The 19,590-nt window shown below is 35.4% G+C and overlaps 1 protein-coding gene and 1 pseudogene across 5 annotated transcripts in view; one reads left to right on the top strand and one right to left on the bottom strand.

Moving 5' to 3' along the window:
* Stag1 (STAG1 cohesin complex component) overlaps positions 1–19,590 on the bottom strand; it is a 369,238-nt gene that overhangs the window by 13,514 nt on the left and 336,134 nt on the right. For all 5 annotated transcript variants that reach the window (XM_074059901.1, XM_074059900.1, XM_074059903.1 and 2 more), the window contains 6 exons: positions 12,355–12,447; positions 10,149–10,323; positions 7,564–7,703; positions 4,927–5,028; positions 2,550–2,698; positions 1,695–1,823 (listed from right to left, as the gene is read on the bottom strand). In XM_074059901.1, coding sequence (XP_073916002.1) covers positions 1,695–1,823; positions 2,550–2,698; positions 4,927–5,028; positions 7,564–7,703; positions 10,149–10,323; positions 12,355–12,447 — 788 coding nt within the window. The remainder of the gene's footprint in view (positions 1–1,694; positions 1,824–2,549; positions 2,699–4,926; positions 5,029–7,563; positions 7,704–10,148; positions 10,324–12,354; positions 12,448–19,590) is intronic.
* Positions 11,593–16,696, top strand: LOC141418594 (small ribosomal subunit protein eS24-like; annotated as a pseudogene).

A 19,590-nucleotide genomic window follows, 5' to 3' on the forward strand; every position in this document is an offset into this window, starting at 1 on the left:
GCTGGGGATGCAGCTCAGTGGTAGAGCACTAGCCTGGCATCTGCAAAGCTTTGGATTTGATCCCCAGCATTGCACAACACAAAACAAACAACAACAAAACTTTTAGGGAACTATGATCTCACCTAACTGTCAAAATAAGGCACCAGAAACTTATCAAATAACGTATGGATGAACTCTAAAGGAGAGTTTAAAACAGCTGCTTTAGGGAAACTCAATGAACTTCAAGAACACAGAGAAGTAGATCAATACTGTAACAAAGAAACAGGGAGACAGAAGTCAAAAAATACACAAGTGAAATTTCAATTATGATAAATTATCAATACCAGGACAGATCAAAAATTTGTGAACTAGAAGACAGGCTATCTGAAAACACACAGTTGGAACAAAAAAAACGAAAGTGGAATGAAGAAAGCTTATAGGAACTTTGGGACAGTACTGAAATACCAAATATTCAGGTTACTAGGGTTTCAAGGACTTGAAAATGCCAAAGAATATAACTTATGTGAAAAAATAATAAAAAGAACTCCCCAAAACTAGAGAATATAAATATCCAGTACAAAAAGGTCAAGGGTCACCAATCTGATTTAACTCTACCAAGGATACCACAAGACATAAAATTATAAATAAATTCTCTCAAAAGTGAAAGAAAAGATTCTCAAGGGAGCAAGAAGAGAAACAAACGTGTGGATATCCTAGTTCTGACAGACAACCTCTCAGTAGCCTACCACTGATGGCTCATGCCTGCAATCCTAGCTAATCAGGAGGCAGAGATAAGGAGGATTGTCGTTCAAACTCAGCCTGGGACAAACAGTTCTTGAGACCCGATCACAAAATAGGGCTGGTGGAGTGCCTAAAATGGTAGAGCACCTGCCTAGCAAGAGTGAGGACCTGAGCTCAAACCCCAGCACACAAAAAAACCCAACAACAAAATAAACTTTACAGTATAGAAGAATATCTTCACAATATTAAAAGAAGAAAACTTCAGACGGAAATGCTTTATCGAGCAAAGGTAGAAGGAGAGACACAGACATCTCACACAAAAGCTAAGAGGTTACATCTTTACTGGACAGCCCAACCAGAAACGCTAAGCAGTGTTCTTCAAGGGGTAAGAAAAGAGACAAAAAATACTGAATGATATGAAACTCACAGGTAAGTGTAAGTATAGAGATAAGTTTAGAATGCTCTTATATCTTAGTATGAAAACTAAAACAAAATGAAAATAAAAACTACATTATTATATGGATATAGAGGCAATATGGATGGATGCAAAAAGGGACACCAACATGGGAGGAATGAGGTACAAATGTATAGCATCCCTCCCTCCTCTCCCTTCCTCCCTCTGCCTCTCAAATGCTGGAATTACAAATATGTCCCACCATGCCTAGCGAAAGTTAATCTTCTTGAAACAAGTAAAAGTACAGAGGGTCATAAATATCTCAGCCAATGTTCATACACCTTTCAAGTGCTTAATTTCATCTCACATTTTGTAGGTTACTAAAAGCTGTGAAAGAACATTTGTAGAAAACTTGGAAGACAGCTGCAGGACCTTAAAACTCCTGGAGCTGGCAGTATAGCTAGATGATTAAAACTTTTTAAAAACATGATGAAGCTTACTATGTACAATTAAAAACTCACATTTAAAATTTTCAATAGTATTATTATAAAAACCATGTCTATTTGAATGTGTAACTTACACTGTCTTTTTGTCCTGTCGAAGAAGTTTAGAAGAAAATTCACTTAGTACTTCAAGAAAAGCCAGATTAGGAGGTGGATATTCTTGTCCTTTTTGATTTTGGTATTTAAAGGCAAACTCTATGCCATCCCTGAATTAAAAGAAAATAGTACTTTATTTTTCCAGGTGGACAGTGCAGTTCTCTCAATAGGCTAAAATTACAAAAACATTTGGGAAGGTAGTGAAATCATCAGTGAAGTTAGTAAGATCTGATAAATTCAATGGTAAAATAATGAGAATTTTATGACATATTTGTGTATATTGTATTTGTGTATTTGTGTATATTGTGTTTATTATTTGGAGCACTAATCTGTAAGTTGTAAAAAATAAAATGGAGCTACATAGCAACAAAGCTAAATTTCTATATGTACTTCTTAGGGCTAACATAATACTCCACAAAGAATTAGACTGTCAGAAAATTTGCTTTTTGGAGCTATTCCTGACATTAAGCACCTGTGTGAACTCAATTAAGGTTTCCTGTTACTCAGTTTTCACAGTTGTGAAGTAAGACTGACCAGTGCATACTCTTTTTAAACTGATGTTTCCTCCAACATTTTCTAACTGATCTACCAGGTAAGAATACATTATTACTATTCTTCTCCATACTTCAAAAAGTAGAAAAAAAGGTGTGGCTAAAGTTTTTTTCAAATAAAAAATGACTTCTAATTGAGAATCTCTAAACTACTTTACTGTTAGTTCTCATAACTTGAAAATTCTATCATTTGTCCCTTTAAAAATGGGTCAAATAAATAACTTTTATTTCAGTTAAATTTCAGCAAACCAGTTTCTGTATACAGGAAGTATTTATCTCACTCACTTGTGAAGTGTGGCAACTGCTTCTCGTGTCTTGATCTGGTCCAGTCCAAATGTAAGGGCAAAGCGACGTGCTAATTCTTTAATACCACTGACATGGGCCGATGTCCTATCTAGGTTGGGACCTTGCTCTTGCACAAGTTCATTAAACAACTGGTGGAAAGAAATAACTGGAGTAAATACACAGATAAGAAATATTTTAAATTTTATTTACTTTTGGAATTAGTAATATCATTAAAAAATATACAAAAGGCATAAGATGAAATGTTTTTCTCTTTGCACTGAATTGTACTCTTCCTGTTCCTTTAATCAGTTATTTATGAGTTTCTTGACTTCACTGTCATACTAGTAGTATGATTAAACACAGATAAAAATTTCTTTTTCTTTGAGAGAGAAGTCTTTCCATCTAGCCTAGATGGGCCTTGAACTCCTAATCCAAGCCTTCTGAGCACTGAAATTATAGGCATGTACCATCACACTTAATTGTGTTTGTTTCTTTCTTTTCTTTCTTTTTTTTTCGGGGGTGGGGGGAGCAGTACTGGGATTGAACCCAGAGCCTCAAGCATGCTAGGGAAGCATTCTACCTGAGATGCAGCCTCAGCCTAATATATGCTTTCTTCTTAAAAATAAATAAAAAATGAATACATTTTGGGATAGGAAAAGGAAATATATTTACAGTTATGTCTACATATTTATTAATATCTACACATTCTTTTTGTTTTATTTTTACAGATGTGCCAATGTATGATATATAGGGTTCAGAATGCCTTTTCACTTATTGTAGACAAAAACATTATGCCAAAGAACATTATGCAAATATTCACATACAGTTGGACACATGTGGCTATGATTTTTCCCACTCAATAACAAAATACACTCAATATCCTTAAACTGGGTGGAGGAATTTTATAAATTATATGTGTGTTACACACATTCTGTCAAAGTAACAATAAAAACAAACCCAAGAGTACTAGCAATACAAAAGCAATTATTACCCCACTACTAAGCCTAGCAACTGAATTGTTTCTGTACAATCTACCTTCTCTCCTATTCTGTAGTGTAACTGTCCAGCTCGTCCTCTAAAGACACTCCCACCACATGTACTGGGCGAGGAAGAAGAACCTAAGGCTTCACCTGCTTGAGGCTTTTGTGCTCCTGTGCTCACTGCTGTCTCCTACATCATTAACTATTCATTTTTCACTAGATGTATGCATCTTACAAACCCCCCAAGTTCTTGACCCTGTTTCCTTTTCCAACTACTGCATTTCTCTGGTTCCTTTTATAGCACAGGTCCTGAAAAGCACTGTTTACATTTGATTTATTCACACTTTCTTTACATTTGTTTTTCCCACTCCCAGCTTCTAGTACACATTATTCTTTTCTCTCTCAACCTCTCAATTCACTCTCACTAACTCACTGACATGGATCCTATGTTCTACTATCTGGTCCACCTTTTTGTTTTCTTCAGCAATGGACTGGCCTGAACTACTTAGGTGCCAAAACTAGCAATGATCTTCTTACCTCTGCCTCCTGTGCAACTACATCTGAATTGATTTTCTAAGAGAGGGTCTTGCTATCTTTGCCTGGGTTGGTCTAGAACCTCAATTCTCCCATGTATGCTTCTTACATAGCTGAGATTACAAGTATATGCCACCATGCCCAGCCCGTCAGTTGTTTTTTAACTTTGGTGAAAGTGCTGACTAATGTACAAACCTAGTTCATAAAGATAATTGGATTTTTGCTGTGTGGCTTCCTTATAAAGAGAATTTTAAAAATATCCTTTTATTTTCTTAAAAACTTTAAACTTTACCATTTATATATAATGTCTAGTAGTTATTTTGGGTACACACATCAGATAGGGCTATAAATAGCTATTTTTCCAAATACCTAGTCAATTGATCCATCACCATTTACCAAATAAGTCTTAATCCTCTCCCCAATGATTTAAAATGAAACCTTTATAATAAACTAAATGTACACACACATATATCTGTACATATGTGTGTGTGTGTGTGCATGCCGCTAGACTCCCTGAAATCTCTATTTCAATTTCCTAGGCATTTACATATTAGAAACCTTATTTATACAATATATGCTGTATATTTTCTTTTCTGCATATTAATGGTACTCCTCAAATTAAATACTTTTTATTTTTTAATGACTTTCTAAATTTCCAATTTGACATTTCATGAAGCCCAAGAGTGGGCTGCCTTAGTACTTCACCTATTTGAAATGTGAATTATGGGACTGCCTTCCAATAGAAAAGACATATCTCTGCAGAGTGAGCACAGTAATGCATTGACAAAATGAGATATCTCACACATACTAAGCACACAGAAGTTTTATCTATTCATTGTCTCCCTTCCCTCCAAATTTCTTACCTGCTGCAAACTGAGAATAAGGGTCTTGGCACACTGAATTTTGTCAATCTGCCTGGTTTTACTCAGTGTTTCCTTAATAATATCACCATAGTCATTATAGTACTATGAGAAAAATAAACATCACTTTAAAATACTGAAATTTCATGAGATAAAGAACAGATTGGTGAAAAAAGGGAAGGTGACTATAAAGTATACATTTAATTTCATCTTTAACATAGTGAGAATTAAGAAATATTGTTTAAGGTTGAAGTAATACATAATTATGAAGAACTAATAATGAAACTAAAAAAGCTGGGAATTCCTAGAGGAGAGGAGGTAATGTAGGTGAGGAAAACTTCTCATTCTTCATAGCAGGACTGAAGAGACACCAATTAAAATGTGACAAATCAAGAAACAGAACTTGGTAAGAAACTTCCTGAAGAACTAAAACCAAAACAGTTAAAATTGTTTACTTCTGGATACTGAGCCTGAACAGGAGGGAATAATAGACTTAACTTTTCACTTAATATTTTAGGACACCAAGGTAGCTGAGCATGCAGATCTTTTTTAAGTCCAGATTTGAACTGTTCATGTATAGAAGTGGAAGAAAAACCACATAGCCATATACAGCAGCAAGTAGCTAGTAGAACACTCACAAACAGTTTAGAGCCTATAATGAGCAGAAGTGTGGGAAAAGAGCTATGCATAATGAAAGTTTTGAGTAAGGCTTGCTTCTTGGAACCAATACACTCCTGGTAAGAGATAATTAGGAAAAACCAGAACTCAACACTTTTTATGCTTCTCTATTTCCTGATAAGGGGAAAAACTACATAAAAAGGGTGGATAAGCACTGGTAAAATGAAACTGAGACCCATGTTTAGAGAAGAACTAATGAGAGCATCAAATCATTCTAAATGAATTAGTTTCATAGACAAGATAAATCATGTCCTAAAAAAATTTGCAGAGATTATGGAGATTTAAGATTATGCTTTTTAAGGAACAAAAAATAAGAAAGGCACTGGAGGATAGTGAGAATAATCATAGCTCTGACTTTCCAGAGGGAATAAGGTCATATGGAAAATTATACAACCTCTTCTCTTGAAAATACCTGTGCCTACCCCACATACTCTCATTCAGATTAGTAGGACCCAGGAATATGTAATTTGGAATAATACTCCAGATGACTGATAAATAATTAGGATAAGAAAAAAAAACTTTGAAGAATACATCAATAAGCGTGAAGCTGAACTTAAGTAAGACTTCCCCCCTACCCCTGTTGGTGTACTAGGGATTGAGCTCAGTCAGGGCTTGCCTAGCAAGCACTTAAGCAAAGCTATTAAAAGCAGTGAACTGAAGACTTAAAAATGAAATTTACTAACAGATCATAACAATTTTTTGTGACAGTTTATCTGGACACCAAAAATCGGTTTAATAAGTTCTTTCGTGACTTTTTTGTAACCCCCTTAAGAGAAAGATGAGCTAAAACAGGAAGATATATTTCTGCTGCTATCTTGGCATAGGCTTTTCTTCTTTCCCAAGCTTATCTAGTATAGTCTTACTCATCTATCCAAATCATGTTTGAACACTGGCTTTAGGAGAACTTCCACTCATTAAATCTCTAAATTTGGTGTAAGCTTTGCATTTTGTGTATGTATCACTACAATAATCATGCTAAGTCTTTGTGGTTCAGTGAAAGAAGAAAGACAAATCTCAAAATCAAACCAAGTTTTTGCTACACTAATCACTGTGACTCTGGGAAAATTAATCTCTCTGAGCCTTAACTGCCTTATCTATAAGTGAAGATACTATTTCTTACCTTACAGGGTATTGTAATGAGCAAAGATTCTATGAAAGCCTTAGAACATTGTCTCAAATATCATTGGCAAAGAATGAGTGGCAGCATGCTACATCATGTTCACACTTTAGTTTCTCTAATAAATTGTAAACTCCTTAGTGCAGAAATCATGTCTTATTTAAACCTCTGCCTACCACACTGCATTTGTTCTGCATAATATGAATTAGCTACTACATATTCTAAATAACTGGGACCAGAAGTATTTTAGATTTCAGAGCCTTTTGGATTTTTGGCATATTTGCCAAAATCAAATCCCTAAATTCAAAAATCCAAAATCTAACATGCTTCAAAACCTGAATCTTTCTGAGTGTCTTGGTGCTCAAAAAGTTTCAGATTTTCGATTTTTGGATGCTCAACCTGTATATCACAACTGGAATTGGACCATACCCAAACAGAGATAAAGATACAAGTGAACCAAATGGCACACACAATATTCTGAATATGGGCAAAATAGAAGTTTTTCTTCTTACATGACAACAAGGCAAACACGAACACTGAGAACTGTTATCTCTATCTGTGCCTGTTTGGCCAGAGTTAGTTCTGAGCACTGCTTTTTCAGAGAATCAGGAACAAAATGGAACTTGGAGAAAAAAGTAGGCAGAAAGTATGTTTTTCATATGAACACTAAGAACTCCATGGAATCAATACAACAGTGCAGACTAATAAAAAAAAACTTATAATTTTATCAGAAAATTATTCACAATACATAGGTGAAAGCTGAAAGCTATCAATTTTAGCTCCTGTCATATTCTATTCATTTTAACTGCAAATTTTGTTGCCACCTAGAAAAAGAGAAACTATACCTTCATGTAGTGTTTAAAGATGTCTGCAGCCGCATGCATGTCAACAATATCATAAATGATAAGTTTGCTGAAGGCAGCAAGTAGATTCCTTCTTTTATGTAAGGCTTCAATTTTATTAGCTTCATCTTCCTCATCACCCTCTAATCACAGAAAATAAACTGGTTATGAATTATGGTACTTTTATTAAGACAATCTGTACAACTAAGAACTACTTTAACATCATAACTTCACAAATAGGTACAATTCAGATATACGTATATAGTAGTATATATGTATTTGCACATTCATAAATACTGGGAATTGAACCTAGGGTGTTCTATATGCTAGGCATGTGCTCTACAAATGAGTTACATCCTCAGCCCAAAGTAAGTCTTAAATGCCACAAAAATTGTTAGTTAAACCTATCATTTTGAGTGCTATTTAGTTAATATCTATCTAAAACTTAGTAGGCACTAAGATACTAATTTTCCAGATTATCTCAGCAAAGATTAAAATAGGTGAACATATGTGAAGAGACTGTTTTTTGATACTTTTACCATAATAACAACTGTCAAGTTGTCTGTCTTAAAAAAATGCTGTCTTTTCTAATTTAAATATATCTATGCTAACATATCCCCACAGAGAAGAAACTTCTGGAAATTTCTGAGGCATGGGCAAAAGGTTTTAGGAAGATGTTTGGGAGACTAATCAAAATATATGGAACAGTTCATTCTTGGTGCTTATCTAAAACATGATTATATTATCAGTTGAGAAATTGTTAAGCTCATATACATGTTTTTTAAAAATTCTATAGAAAATTTTCAAAACAAGTAGTGTTCCTTCCTCAACTTTTTAGTCTCACACCCCACTGGGTTGCCTATTTATAATACTAGAAAAAGTTTTCTTGCAACACTCCAGAAAACTTGTTTTGGGCTCTCTAATGACCTTCTCATGTCCTGGCCTGCCCTTATTTGGGGTTAGCCTTCATTCTTTTCTTCACATGTATACCTTTTTCTAATTGGTCCTGCTGGGAAGTATCAATGCTCTGAGAAGTTGAAAATCTGAGAAGTAGGTAAGTCTTGTCTCCCGAGATTAATGTAAACTCTAAATCAATATACTTTGTTCCACAGTCTATTATTTTCTGTTTAGCAAAGAATATTTATATGTTTTTTTGGTGGTGCTAGGGATTGAACCCAGGGCCATGTGCGTGCTAAACAAGAGTCCCATCACTAAGCTATACCTCTAGCCTAGTAAAGAACATTCTAATAGCACCAAATAGATGTGTGGATCAAATATGCCCCTCTTACATTACTAGTTTGGAGAGCTTAAGTAATTTATTTTGCAAATAAGGTTTTCTAAACATTTATATACAACTAATCATTAACAATTCAATATAATTTTGCAGTTATTATATTGCAGACTCAGCACAATTTGACTAGTGAGGCTTGTTAATCATCTTTCACCATTTAGTATCTTAGCTATATTTCGTTCACTTAAGTAATATATGACAACTACTGGGGAACAGAAAATAACCTTTTCCACTAGAAAACCTGCACTGGGATACAGTCAATTAGAAACACCTAGCCTACATATACATTTATACATGTGGGAAATGATAAATGTCCAAGATTATTCATTATAGATGACAATAGCTAAAGATTAGAAAACTATGTCAATGAATGTAAAAAAGATAATAGTATAAATTATGTTATAGCTACACAAAGAAGTACTATATGGTTAATAAGGAAGCTGCATAATGATAGGGAAAGAACTCTGAGATAGTATAATTTTTTTTGTGCAGTACTGGGGTTTGAACTCAAGGCCTCACATTTGCTAGGCAGAAGCTCTACCACCTGACCATGCCCCCAGCCCTTTTTTGATTTACTTATTTTTCATGTAGGGTCTTCTGTTTTTGCCCAGGGTTGGCCTTATAGACTGTGTCCTACTACCTATGCTTCCCATGTAGCTGGCTTTACATGAATGCACCAACACACTCAGTTTCTTTATTGAGTTGGGGGTCTTGTTAACTTTTTGCCTAGATCTCAGCCTCCCGAGTAGCAGGGATTACAGTGTGGGCCACTGTAGAGGGCCTCTAAGGTACTCTTTAAAGGGGGAGACATCATTATGTACATTTTTGTTCTTGTTGGTTTCTGAAATAAATATATTAACATTTTAATTAATTAATTTTGTGTTGGAAGGATTAAACCTAGGGCCTTGTGCATAACAGATAAGTGCTCTACCACTGAGCTACATCCCTAGCCCAATATATTAACATTTTTTTGTGGGACAGAGATTTGAACTCAGGGCTTCACACTTGCAAAGCAGGCAGTCTACTGCTGAGCCACACCTCTAGTCCATTTTGCCTGGTTATTTTGGAAATGGGGTCTTGCAAACTAATTGCCCAGGCTGGCCTTGAACTGTGATTCTCCCGATCTCAGCCTCCCAAGTAACTAGGATTTCAAGTGTGAGCCACCAGTGCCCAGCAGCAAATTAATTTTTTAAAAGAAAAATATCAGAATTTTTAGGATTGAATTTGATTTTTTTCCTTCTGTCTTTTGAGATTGATAAAATGAGATTAATGTTGATAAGACGATAGCTATAAATACCCATGCTCTGGTTTTCCTCATCCTGGTCAATGAAAACATGATCCATCACAAAACTGAGAAGTTCAGACTGAAGTCCAGTATCTGGATTAAACACCAAAGGCTGAAGGCCCTCTCTGCCACCTGTCATTAATTGGTGGCTAAAGATCATCAAAAGATCACAGAGTAACATGAAAGCCTGGAATGCAAAGGGAATTCATTAGCAAAATAGTGTTTGAACAAAGATACGTGAATGAAAACACAGTAAATTATAATACAGTTCAATAGCAATGCTACAATACAAACTGTAAGTATTTAAATTTCATCTTTTTAGTTTCAATTTCCCAACCTAATAAAATTACTTTTCTCATTAAATGGTGATTACATTTAAGACTTCCTTCTCTAAATATAATGTTTCTTTTCTATGAGTGCATTAACTCAAATGCAGCTGATCAAGAAAGTTTGGGTTAAACTTAAAAAAAAGAGTTAAATTCAACTCTGGTAATACAAAAATTTATTAACAGATTATGACATACACTAGAAATCAATTATATACTGTTTAATCAACTAGCATTAGTGTTAAGATAAATTCTACAATTCAACCCATTATAACATAATACTCAAAGCCTGTAACCTACTATTTGGAATTCTTTTTTAAAAAAGTCTAACACAAAGAATGTTTTAACTGTAGGTTAAAAGTTGAATCCAATACCATTAATATAAAATTTAGAATGTGAAAACCTCTCAACAAATTTTATCATATGGTAACTTACAACCCAAAGTATTATACGTAATTTACCTACTCTGAAGTACTTAATGGGTAGGGTAAAGTAAACATGTGTAGTGAATTTATAGTAAGTGATTTTGTTCTGAGACTCCTGAGGGCACCGAAACCACAAAACAATGCATTAAAACGCAGAGGATAAGAGATGATTTCTAAGGGAAAACCTACCATTTGGGCATTTATTTGAGGATGGTTACATACCCGGCTGCTAAACTCCAGCAAAAGTCATGGCAGTTCATGCTCTGACTCTATAACCATGAAATGTACTAAGATACATTAAGATATTTAGGAAAACCCAGTGGAAAAGATGGACACTTAAACAGAATCCAGAGGAAAATCTTTTACCCAGCTTATTTTGGATATCACTAAGCAAGTTTGATGCAGAATCATTGGATTTTTGGTTTAAATGGCTAGAGCTGGGTACTTCTAATACAGCACTGATGGGGTTCTGAAGACTTAGCGAATAAGGATTAAGGAAGATTATCTCTGTTTCCATTTTTAGTTAAATGCTGATATCGCAATGAAACGAGACTTGTGGCAACTGACAAAAGAGTAAGAAGAGATAGCAAAGGATAAATAATAATGTATTCTTTCACTTGACTAACCTTCTTTTCCAGCCCCATTTATTAAAATTAGAAACAGTAATTAGAAAATTAGAAATGTTAAAATTAGAAATTAGAAAATTAGAAAATGTTCATATTAAATAAAAATACTCCCTAATAGAAGAGTACAATTAAATAAATAGTTTACAAAATCACTTTATGGAAACAGAGTTCCCTGGGCCCCACTCTGACTCTTTTTGGGCTATGCCCCACTCCAAGGGATAAAGAATGTTGAATCAAAAGGATATCCCCCCCTGCCCACTGCAGCCGACTTCTCCATCACTGTCCAAGTACACACACTCAGGAATCCCATTCCCTAAGGACCTGATCATTCTCAAAGCCTGCAAAAGTCCTCCTCCCTAAGCATACTACGCTGTCTCCAGCAAATGTACTCCTAGGCCTCAAGGTGGTCAAGGGCCACCTGTGTGGAGGAGTGACACACACAGAGTTTGACATGGGGAATGAACTGGTCACAGACATAGAAATGAAGCTCTTCTTGGAGTGAAAAGGAACTGAAAGTAAGATTACAAGAGGGCAGGTCATGGGTCAGCTTGCTAAATCTTCAATGTTCTAGCACAGAATTCTAAATTTGAACTGAGTCTTCCATGTGATAACAATATACTTGTCAAAGTATGAGAACAGAATATATTTATGTAGCAACTTTGTTAGCTTGCTTTATAACTTAAAATATTCAGACATCCATACTCTTGTCCTAGGCTCCAGATGTATGGTAGGGATAATATATAATATGCTTAAAATTGACATAAAAATTACATCTTCTCAATGTTCATCAATTCATTTGGGTTGTTTTTATAGAGCACTTTCTTAACTAATAATTTCTTACCTGTTCTTTAACTGGAGTATTAACATTAGATAGGCACTGTTGGCAAACAGCCAAAAAGGATTTCACTGTTTTCCTCAACACCAACAAATCCTCCTGTAAGACACATTGAAATATGGAAGTATGAATTGCAGTATCCTAGAAAACTAATCCAAAGAAATAATAAGACTAAAACCAGCCAAACTGGCTTATTATGAAGGAAATTCACAAAGTCAAATTTATTACTGGGAACCAATTAGTATAGTTATTTTCTAGTTATCTGACCTAAGGGGAAGGGCAGAGAAAGTGACACCACAAAATATTCAGTTATATTTAGCAATGGAATCCTCAGTATTACTGTTCCCAACAAATTTTCCTTTATAAATACAGCTTACTTATGCTGGTATTAAAATTGTCAGTACTTTCTATAACACACACTAAGTAGTAGGTAAGATGACAGAGTACAGTGGTACACTGATAAAAAAAAATCAAGTAAGCAAGAAACATGGGTTGAACTTCTCCCGCTTCACTACACTGTAAAATATTAAAGGAAGAAAGATAAAACTTCATACATAGGAGTACTTTGTTTAATCTAAAATTGGATAGGTAAATAGAATTTTACCAGATGGTCAGATAATAATCTATATGCAAGAACATTTGAAAAGTATAAAGGGAGATTTACTTTTTTTATGTGTGTGTTAGGGATTGAATCCAGGGCCTTGAGCAGACTCAAGGCTCAGCAAACACTGAGCCACATCCACTGCCCCTGAAAAGAAATTTAAATGTATCCAGCATCTGCAATGGATCAGGCACTGGTTTGAGGGTTCACTATTACATAACTTTTTATGTAGTTTCTACCACTGGGTGCACTATTGTGCACCTTCACTCCAACACCCAGGGGCTAAGGCGAGAGGGTTACTTGAGCTCAGGAGTTTGAGACCAATCTGGGGAAACATTTGTCTCAAAACCAACCAACCAACCAAACAAAAACTAACCCTCTAAAATATAAACAAAAAGACTGTAAAGACTCTAAAAAGTAGTAATTACTAGCAAAGTGTCTCAAATTGGTACTGAGTAGAGCTCACTTTCTCCTGATGAATGAGTAAGACAGGTGCAGATAATTCTGCATCTTTGCTGGTATTTAAATAGTAATAAAGAGTTATCACTTGAGTGAAGGCCAATATAGAAATCAATTAAAAAAGATACCCCGGTAAAGTAAAATTCTTTAAGCTATTCTGTTCTGTATTCTGCTTTGGCATCTTCACAACCCAAATACTGACCCTATGAAGATTATATGCATTTCCTCTTGCAAAAATGAGTGCAAATATTTGGAAGAAGGATTGGACAGTAGGGACACTATCTTGAGGACCTTTAGTGATCCTACAGATAAATATTTAACAACTATGCCTCAGCATTCCTTGAACTTTTAATTTCAAGCATTCATAATCACTGGGGAAGACAGGTGAGACCACAGCCAACTATAACAGAATATAGAGTGTTATGGTAGGACAGAACATTGGCCCTATGCTAGAAAACCTAAGCCAGAGTCAAAAGTAGTCACAGAAGGGTTGCCAAAGATGACATGTCCTGAAGCTGGACAGCAATTATCCTAGCTTTTCAAAAAAGGTATTCCAGACAGGACACAGAATGTTCAAAAGTATGAAGGTGCTGTTGAGGACCTGTTAATTTATTATAGTTGGGGCATGCACAGAGAAGAGAGTGGCAAGAAAGAAAGCAAAAGAGGAAAACAGGACTCATTCCCACTTAAATGGAAGGGGCCCTTAAATGTCATGTTAAAACATTTGGATGTTATCCTGATGACAATAAGAAACTATTGAAGGAGAATGGTTTTATAGGAGCACTAAAGAATGATGTGAACTTGGGCAGTTTAAGAGTTAATACATTTTCGAAACTATTGTGAATAGTACTATTTTCCTGATTCCTTTCTCAGACCGTACATTGTTTATGTGTACAAATGTTTCTGCTTTTTTCTCCCTGACTGCCTGAGGATCACTTGCCATCATGAATGACACAGAAACTATCCGTACCAGGAAGTTTGTGACCAACCTTACTTCAGAGGAAGCAAACGGTCACTGATGTCCTTCATCCTGGGAAGGCAACAGTACCTAAGACAGAAATCAGTGAAAAACTAGCTAAAATGTACAAGACCACTCCAGATGTCATTTTTGTATTTGGATTCAGAACCCATTTTCGTGATGGAAAGACAACTGGCTTTGGCATGATTTATGATTCCTTGGATTATGCAAAGAAAAATGAGCCAAAACACAGACTTGCAAGACATGGCCTGTATGAGAAGAAAAACACCTCAAGAAAACAGCCAAAGGAAGAAAGTCAGGGGGACAGCAAAGGCCAATGTTGGTGCTAGCAAAAAGAAGAAGGAATAAGGATTCTACAGTGACTTATACTGCAACGATGGTGCAGGTTTTCCATGAGGATTAATAAACTGTAAACATCTGCGATGGCTATGAGCTTTTCATAAGGATTAATAAACTCAACACTTAAAAGTTTCTGATTTTTGTGTACTGATTTTGTATCCTGCTATTTTCCTGAAAGTGTTTAGGAGATCAAAGGGTTTTTTGGTTGAGTTTTTAGGGTCTTTCAGGTATAGGATCATATCATCTGCAAATAGGGACAATTTGACTTCTTCCTTCTCTACTTGAATCCCTTGTATCTTTCTCCTGTCTTATTGCTCTGGCTAGGAATTCTAGCACTATGTTGAATAAGAGTGGGGAGAGGGGACACCCTTGTCTCATTCCTGATTTTAGAGGTAATGGTTTCAGTTTTTCCCCATTTAGTATGATGTGGACTATAGCTTTGTCATATATATAGCTTTTATAATGTTGAGGAATGTGCCTTCTATTCCTAGTTTCTTCAGAACTTTTATCATGAAAGGATGCTGAACTATGTCGAAGACTTTTTTTTGTATTATTGATATTATGATGTGGTTTCTTGTCCTTGATTCTGTTTATGTGCTGTATTATGTTTATTGATTTGTGAATCAATAAACCCTTGCATCCCTGGAATGAAATCTACTTGATCATGGTATATGATGTTTTTAATGTGTTGTTGGATTCTGTTAGCAAATATTTTATTAAGGATTTCTGAATCTACGTTCATCAATGAAAGCGACCAACCAATACAATGAAAATTAGAAGTCACTAAAGAAAGAAATCAATAAACACATTCCATGCTCATGGATTGGCAGAATCAGTATTGTGAAAATAACTATACTACAAAAAGCAATCTGTATGCTCAATGTGATTGCTACCAAAATTCCAATGACATTTTTCACTGAGATAGAAAAGTCAATCTGAAAGTTCATATGCAAGCACAAAAGACCTTGACTAGCCAAAGCAATCCTGAGCCAAAAGAGCAATTCTGGAGGTATCACTATTCCTGGAGGTCACTCAAAAAACTAAAAATAGAACTACCATATGATCCAGCGATACCACTTCTAGGCAGATATCCAAAGGAATGTGCTCCAGGATATGATAGAGCCACTTGCACACTCATGTTTATTGCAGGACTATTTACAGTTGCCAAGTCTTGGAAGCAGTGTAGATGCCCCACGACTGATGAATGGACTAAGAACATGTGGTATATATACATAATGGAGTTTTATTCGGCCATAAAGAATGAAATTATGTTGTTTGCAGGTAAATGAATGGAACTGGAGAACATCATGTTAAACAAAGTGAGGCAGACTCAAAAGTCAAAGGTGACATGTTTTTCCTCTATGTGAAGCTAGACCTATAAACAAAATATATATATGGATACAAACACATGTATATAATGAGAGAGAGAACAAGACTGTATTAGTGAGTCTGTGTCAGGGGACTACGGGATGCTGGAGAAATTTTTTTAAAAAGTTAATGAAAAATATTGAAACAATCCTTCTATATATGAATATAATATAATGCTCTGTACTGTAAACTGTTGAATATTATGGGAGCATGGCGATAGAGAATGAGTAAGTAACTGGGATTGAAGGTGTTAATTTGATTAACCCCTTTGACTAACAGGCCTGAAGTTCCAAAGGAATCCCCTGTGGACTACCAATATACACTTACCAAAAAAAGGGAAGGAGGGAAAAACAGGTCTTTTGCAAGGGGGGTACTAGTTGGAGGTTAAGTGGGCACAAGGAAAGGGGGAATGAGGGTGAATATGGTGGATGTATTTTGTATCCATAGATGAAAATAGAACAATGAAACTTGCTGAAATTGCTCTAAGAATATGGGAAGGGGGGAAGAGGGAGAACCATGGAGGTGGTAAATCTAAGATATGTAAATATCATAATGTATACCCCTGTACAACTATTATATGCTAATAAAATTCTTAAAAATTAAAAAAAGTCAATATGGAATTTTTTTGAGTTTATTGTGTACCAAGAACTGTGTTCTACGTTCATAAATATAAATCTCACATTTACCTTGTGAGATAAACAGAAATACTGCTATTTTATAGACAGGACACTGATAATTTAGAGCACCCATGGATTCTAAATGACAGAGTACAATGGAGGGCTGATAGATATAGTAAAATTCCTATTTGGCCCTTGTCCATATTCTGGCATACAACTCCTAAAGTCCTTATACTTCATTACTTCCCACAGTGATGAGTATCTTTTTGCATGCTTGGTCATTAAGGAGGTAGCCAATGTTGGGGGAGGGCAAAAACCAAGAAACTACTGAGACCATGAGACATGGTGTAAAGGAACTATTTCATTTTTTACTACAATGGATTTTGAGAGTTGCAAATTTAGGAGCATTATCTTTTGTTTTAAAAAGTCACAGATGACTATACCTAATTCAGACACATAGGATGTTATTCCCAAGGCAACAGCCAGGCTGGTGCACTAGATAAAAGCCACTGTTAGGTCCAATTACTGTGAGAAGGGGGACTGCTCAACTCCACCAATAAACGCCACATGGAACACTCCAGATGAAGAGGCCGAAATGCTTCATGCAAGCCACATGAGACTGGCTTTATGATGGCTGGGATATCAACCCACTGAACATGACCATTACTCAGGTCATGGTAGATAATGTGATTAAGGGCACTCTTTTATTGTGGACCTTTCCATATAACCTTACTGTTGCAAAACTGAAAAACAGTTCCAGGAGCCATACAGATTTGCTATTTCAGCTTCCCTACACAGGTCTTACAGACACTAATAAAAAAAATTCAGGTTGTTGTTAATTACAAGGTAATAAGGAAAGCCAAAAGGGAGTCTAAGGATTTATCCCAAGAAGGCAGAAAATTTTAAACTAAAAAATAACTATGCATTGGGATTACAACTCATGGAGAGTTATAGGACTGCCCAGCAGGATAGAAACTTTTGTTAATATACAATAAAACTACTGGATATTTAAACCCCAAATATAGTATCTAGTTTTCACTGTTGTTGCTGTTCTTGGAAATTTGAATCCTCACCTGCTGACCCATCTGCCTCAAAGGCATTCATGATCCAGGAACCCTTAAATTGTTCTAAAACACTGTCTGATTTTTCTTTCCTATAGCCTAAAAAGATGAAGCAAAAGGAGTCAGGGAAAAAATGGTGACTGTTAGGATCTATGTGAGAGTCTTGAATTCCCAAATTATCCCAAAATTCAGATGGAGATCCAAATCAATCATGCCACTGAGCACGTTCATGTACTTTCATAGCCTCAGACGATGTATCATTTAGTATCAATTTACAGTTCTGGCAGGGAGAAGATATGGAAAACAATGACTAGAGCTAAGATTTAATGCAACAAAGTAAGAGAGAGTGTTAACTGAAATCTTTCAATTCAATCTTTTCAACAAACCTAACCAGAAGCAAATATTCTCATCCTGTATATATAGAAAAGTGAAAATCAAGGTAGTGTGACTTGCTTATATTGCCACAGGTGCTAAGAAGAACCAAAATGCAAACTCAGTTTTTAACTCCAGAGACCATTCTCCAACACAAAAATACTGGAAATGTAAGAACTGTGAGCTTCTTAGGCAGATAAATTGGGTCAGTAATGAGCCATCAAAACTAAACACCTAGTAAATGCTCATTAATAGGAAAATTTTTTTTCAAAATAAAAACGGGAAGGAAAATCCATTACTGTATCTATCATTTAGTGAATATTAAGTAGGATGAGACATATATTTTATTTCTACTTAAATAGCCAGACAAGAAAGTAGACTCTTTTATTATTAATTTTGATGAAGAAAATCTCCACTCTCTGAACTTGAAGGTAGGGAATATTATGTTTTGTCTAAATATTCTTCATATTGCTTTAGGCCTGTGGTAAGTTCAGTTAAAAACACATTTTTACATTGCAATAATTGTTACTTAGAATAGATCTTCTCAGTCTGGCTTAATAATTAGATCATGAAATATGAAATATCTTAAGGTGTTGGGGTATTTGTAAATTAGGAACTTTAAAGGCTATTGTCTCTGTAGGTAAGAACAGCATACAGAAGAACAGGCTACTCAAGCTGAGGAAAACTTATACTATCCTTCAAGGGTGTTTCTCCATCAGAAAGCAACGCCCAGGAACATGGTTGCAAACACAGCATGAACTATGACTTGTATGTTTTTACTTTTCTAAGTTGAACATATTTACTTCTGGTTTCCAGAGGGTTTTAAAATGTTGAGGTTACATAAAATTTTGAAATTCAGAACTCATTATAAATAGCCACATTACATTTATATTTCAGATTTTTAAAAAAGAACATTCTGAGAATTATGTAAGAAGTGGGTATTAAACAAGACTTGGATCTTTCTCGGCTAACCTTTCTGGATCATCCAAGCAGGCTGGCGCCTACCTATTAAGGAGTTACTCTAGAATCATGGAATGACCAAAGCAAAGGCTTAAAACTGACTGGATCATTAATAAGGATAGGATTCTCAAGAAAAGAAGGTGGAGGGAAAAGATTCTAGCAGAAAAGAAGTGACATAAAATGATTATCACTAGTAAAAGTGTATTCTTTTCTTGGTCCTAACCCATTCCCCACAAACCAGTTACTCTACAGATGGGAGAGGTGCTCTCTGTATTTTGTTATTACAGGAATTCTGGGCAAAGACTCAAGTGAGCTATTTCTTTTTTGTTCACCGTACTCTGAAAGAGCAGAGAAACACAAATTAAGAGATAAAAGAAAGCAGCCAGTAAGTTTCCATGCATTTGAACATGTTTCTAATATATTTCTAGGAGTGTATGTTCAGTGGACAGAATATCACACTAATTGAACTTAACCATCAGTTCCCCC

The sequence above is a fragment of the Castor canadensis genome, chromosome 17 (assembly GCF_047511655.1).
Source record: "Castor canadensis chromosome 17, mCasCan1.hap1v2, whole genome shotgun sequence".
NCBI classification, from domain to species: domain Eukaryota; kingdom Metazoa; phylum Chordata; class Mammalia; order Rodentia; family Castoridae; genus Castor; species Castor canadensis.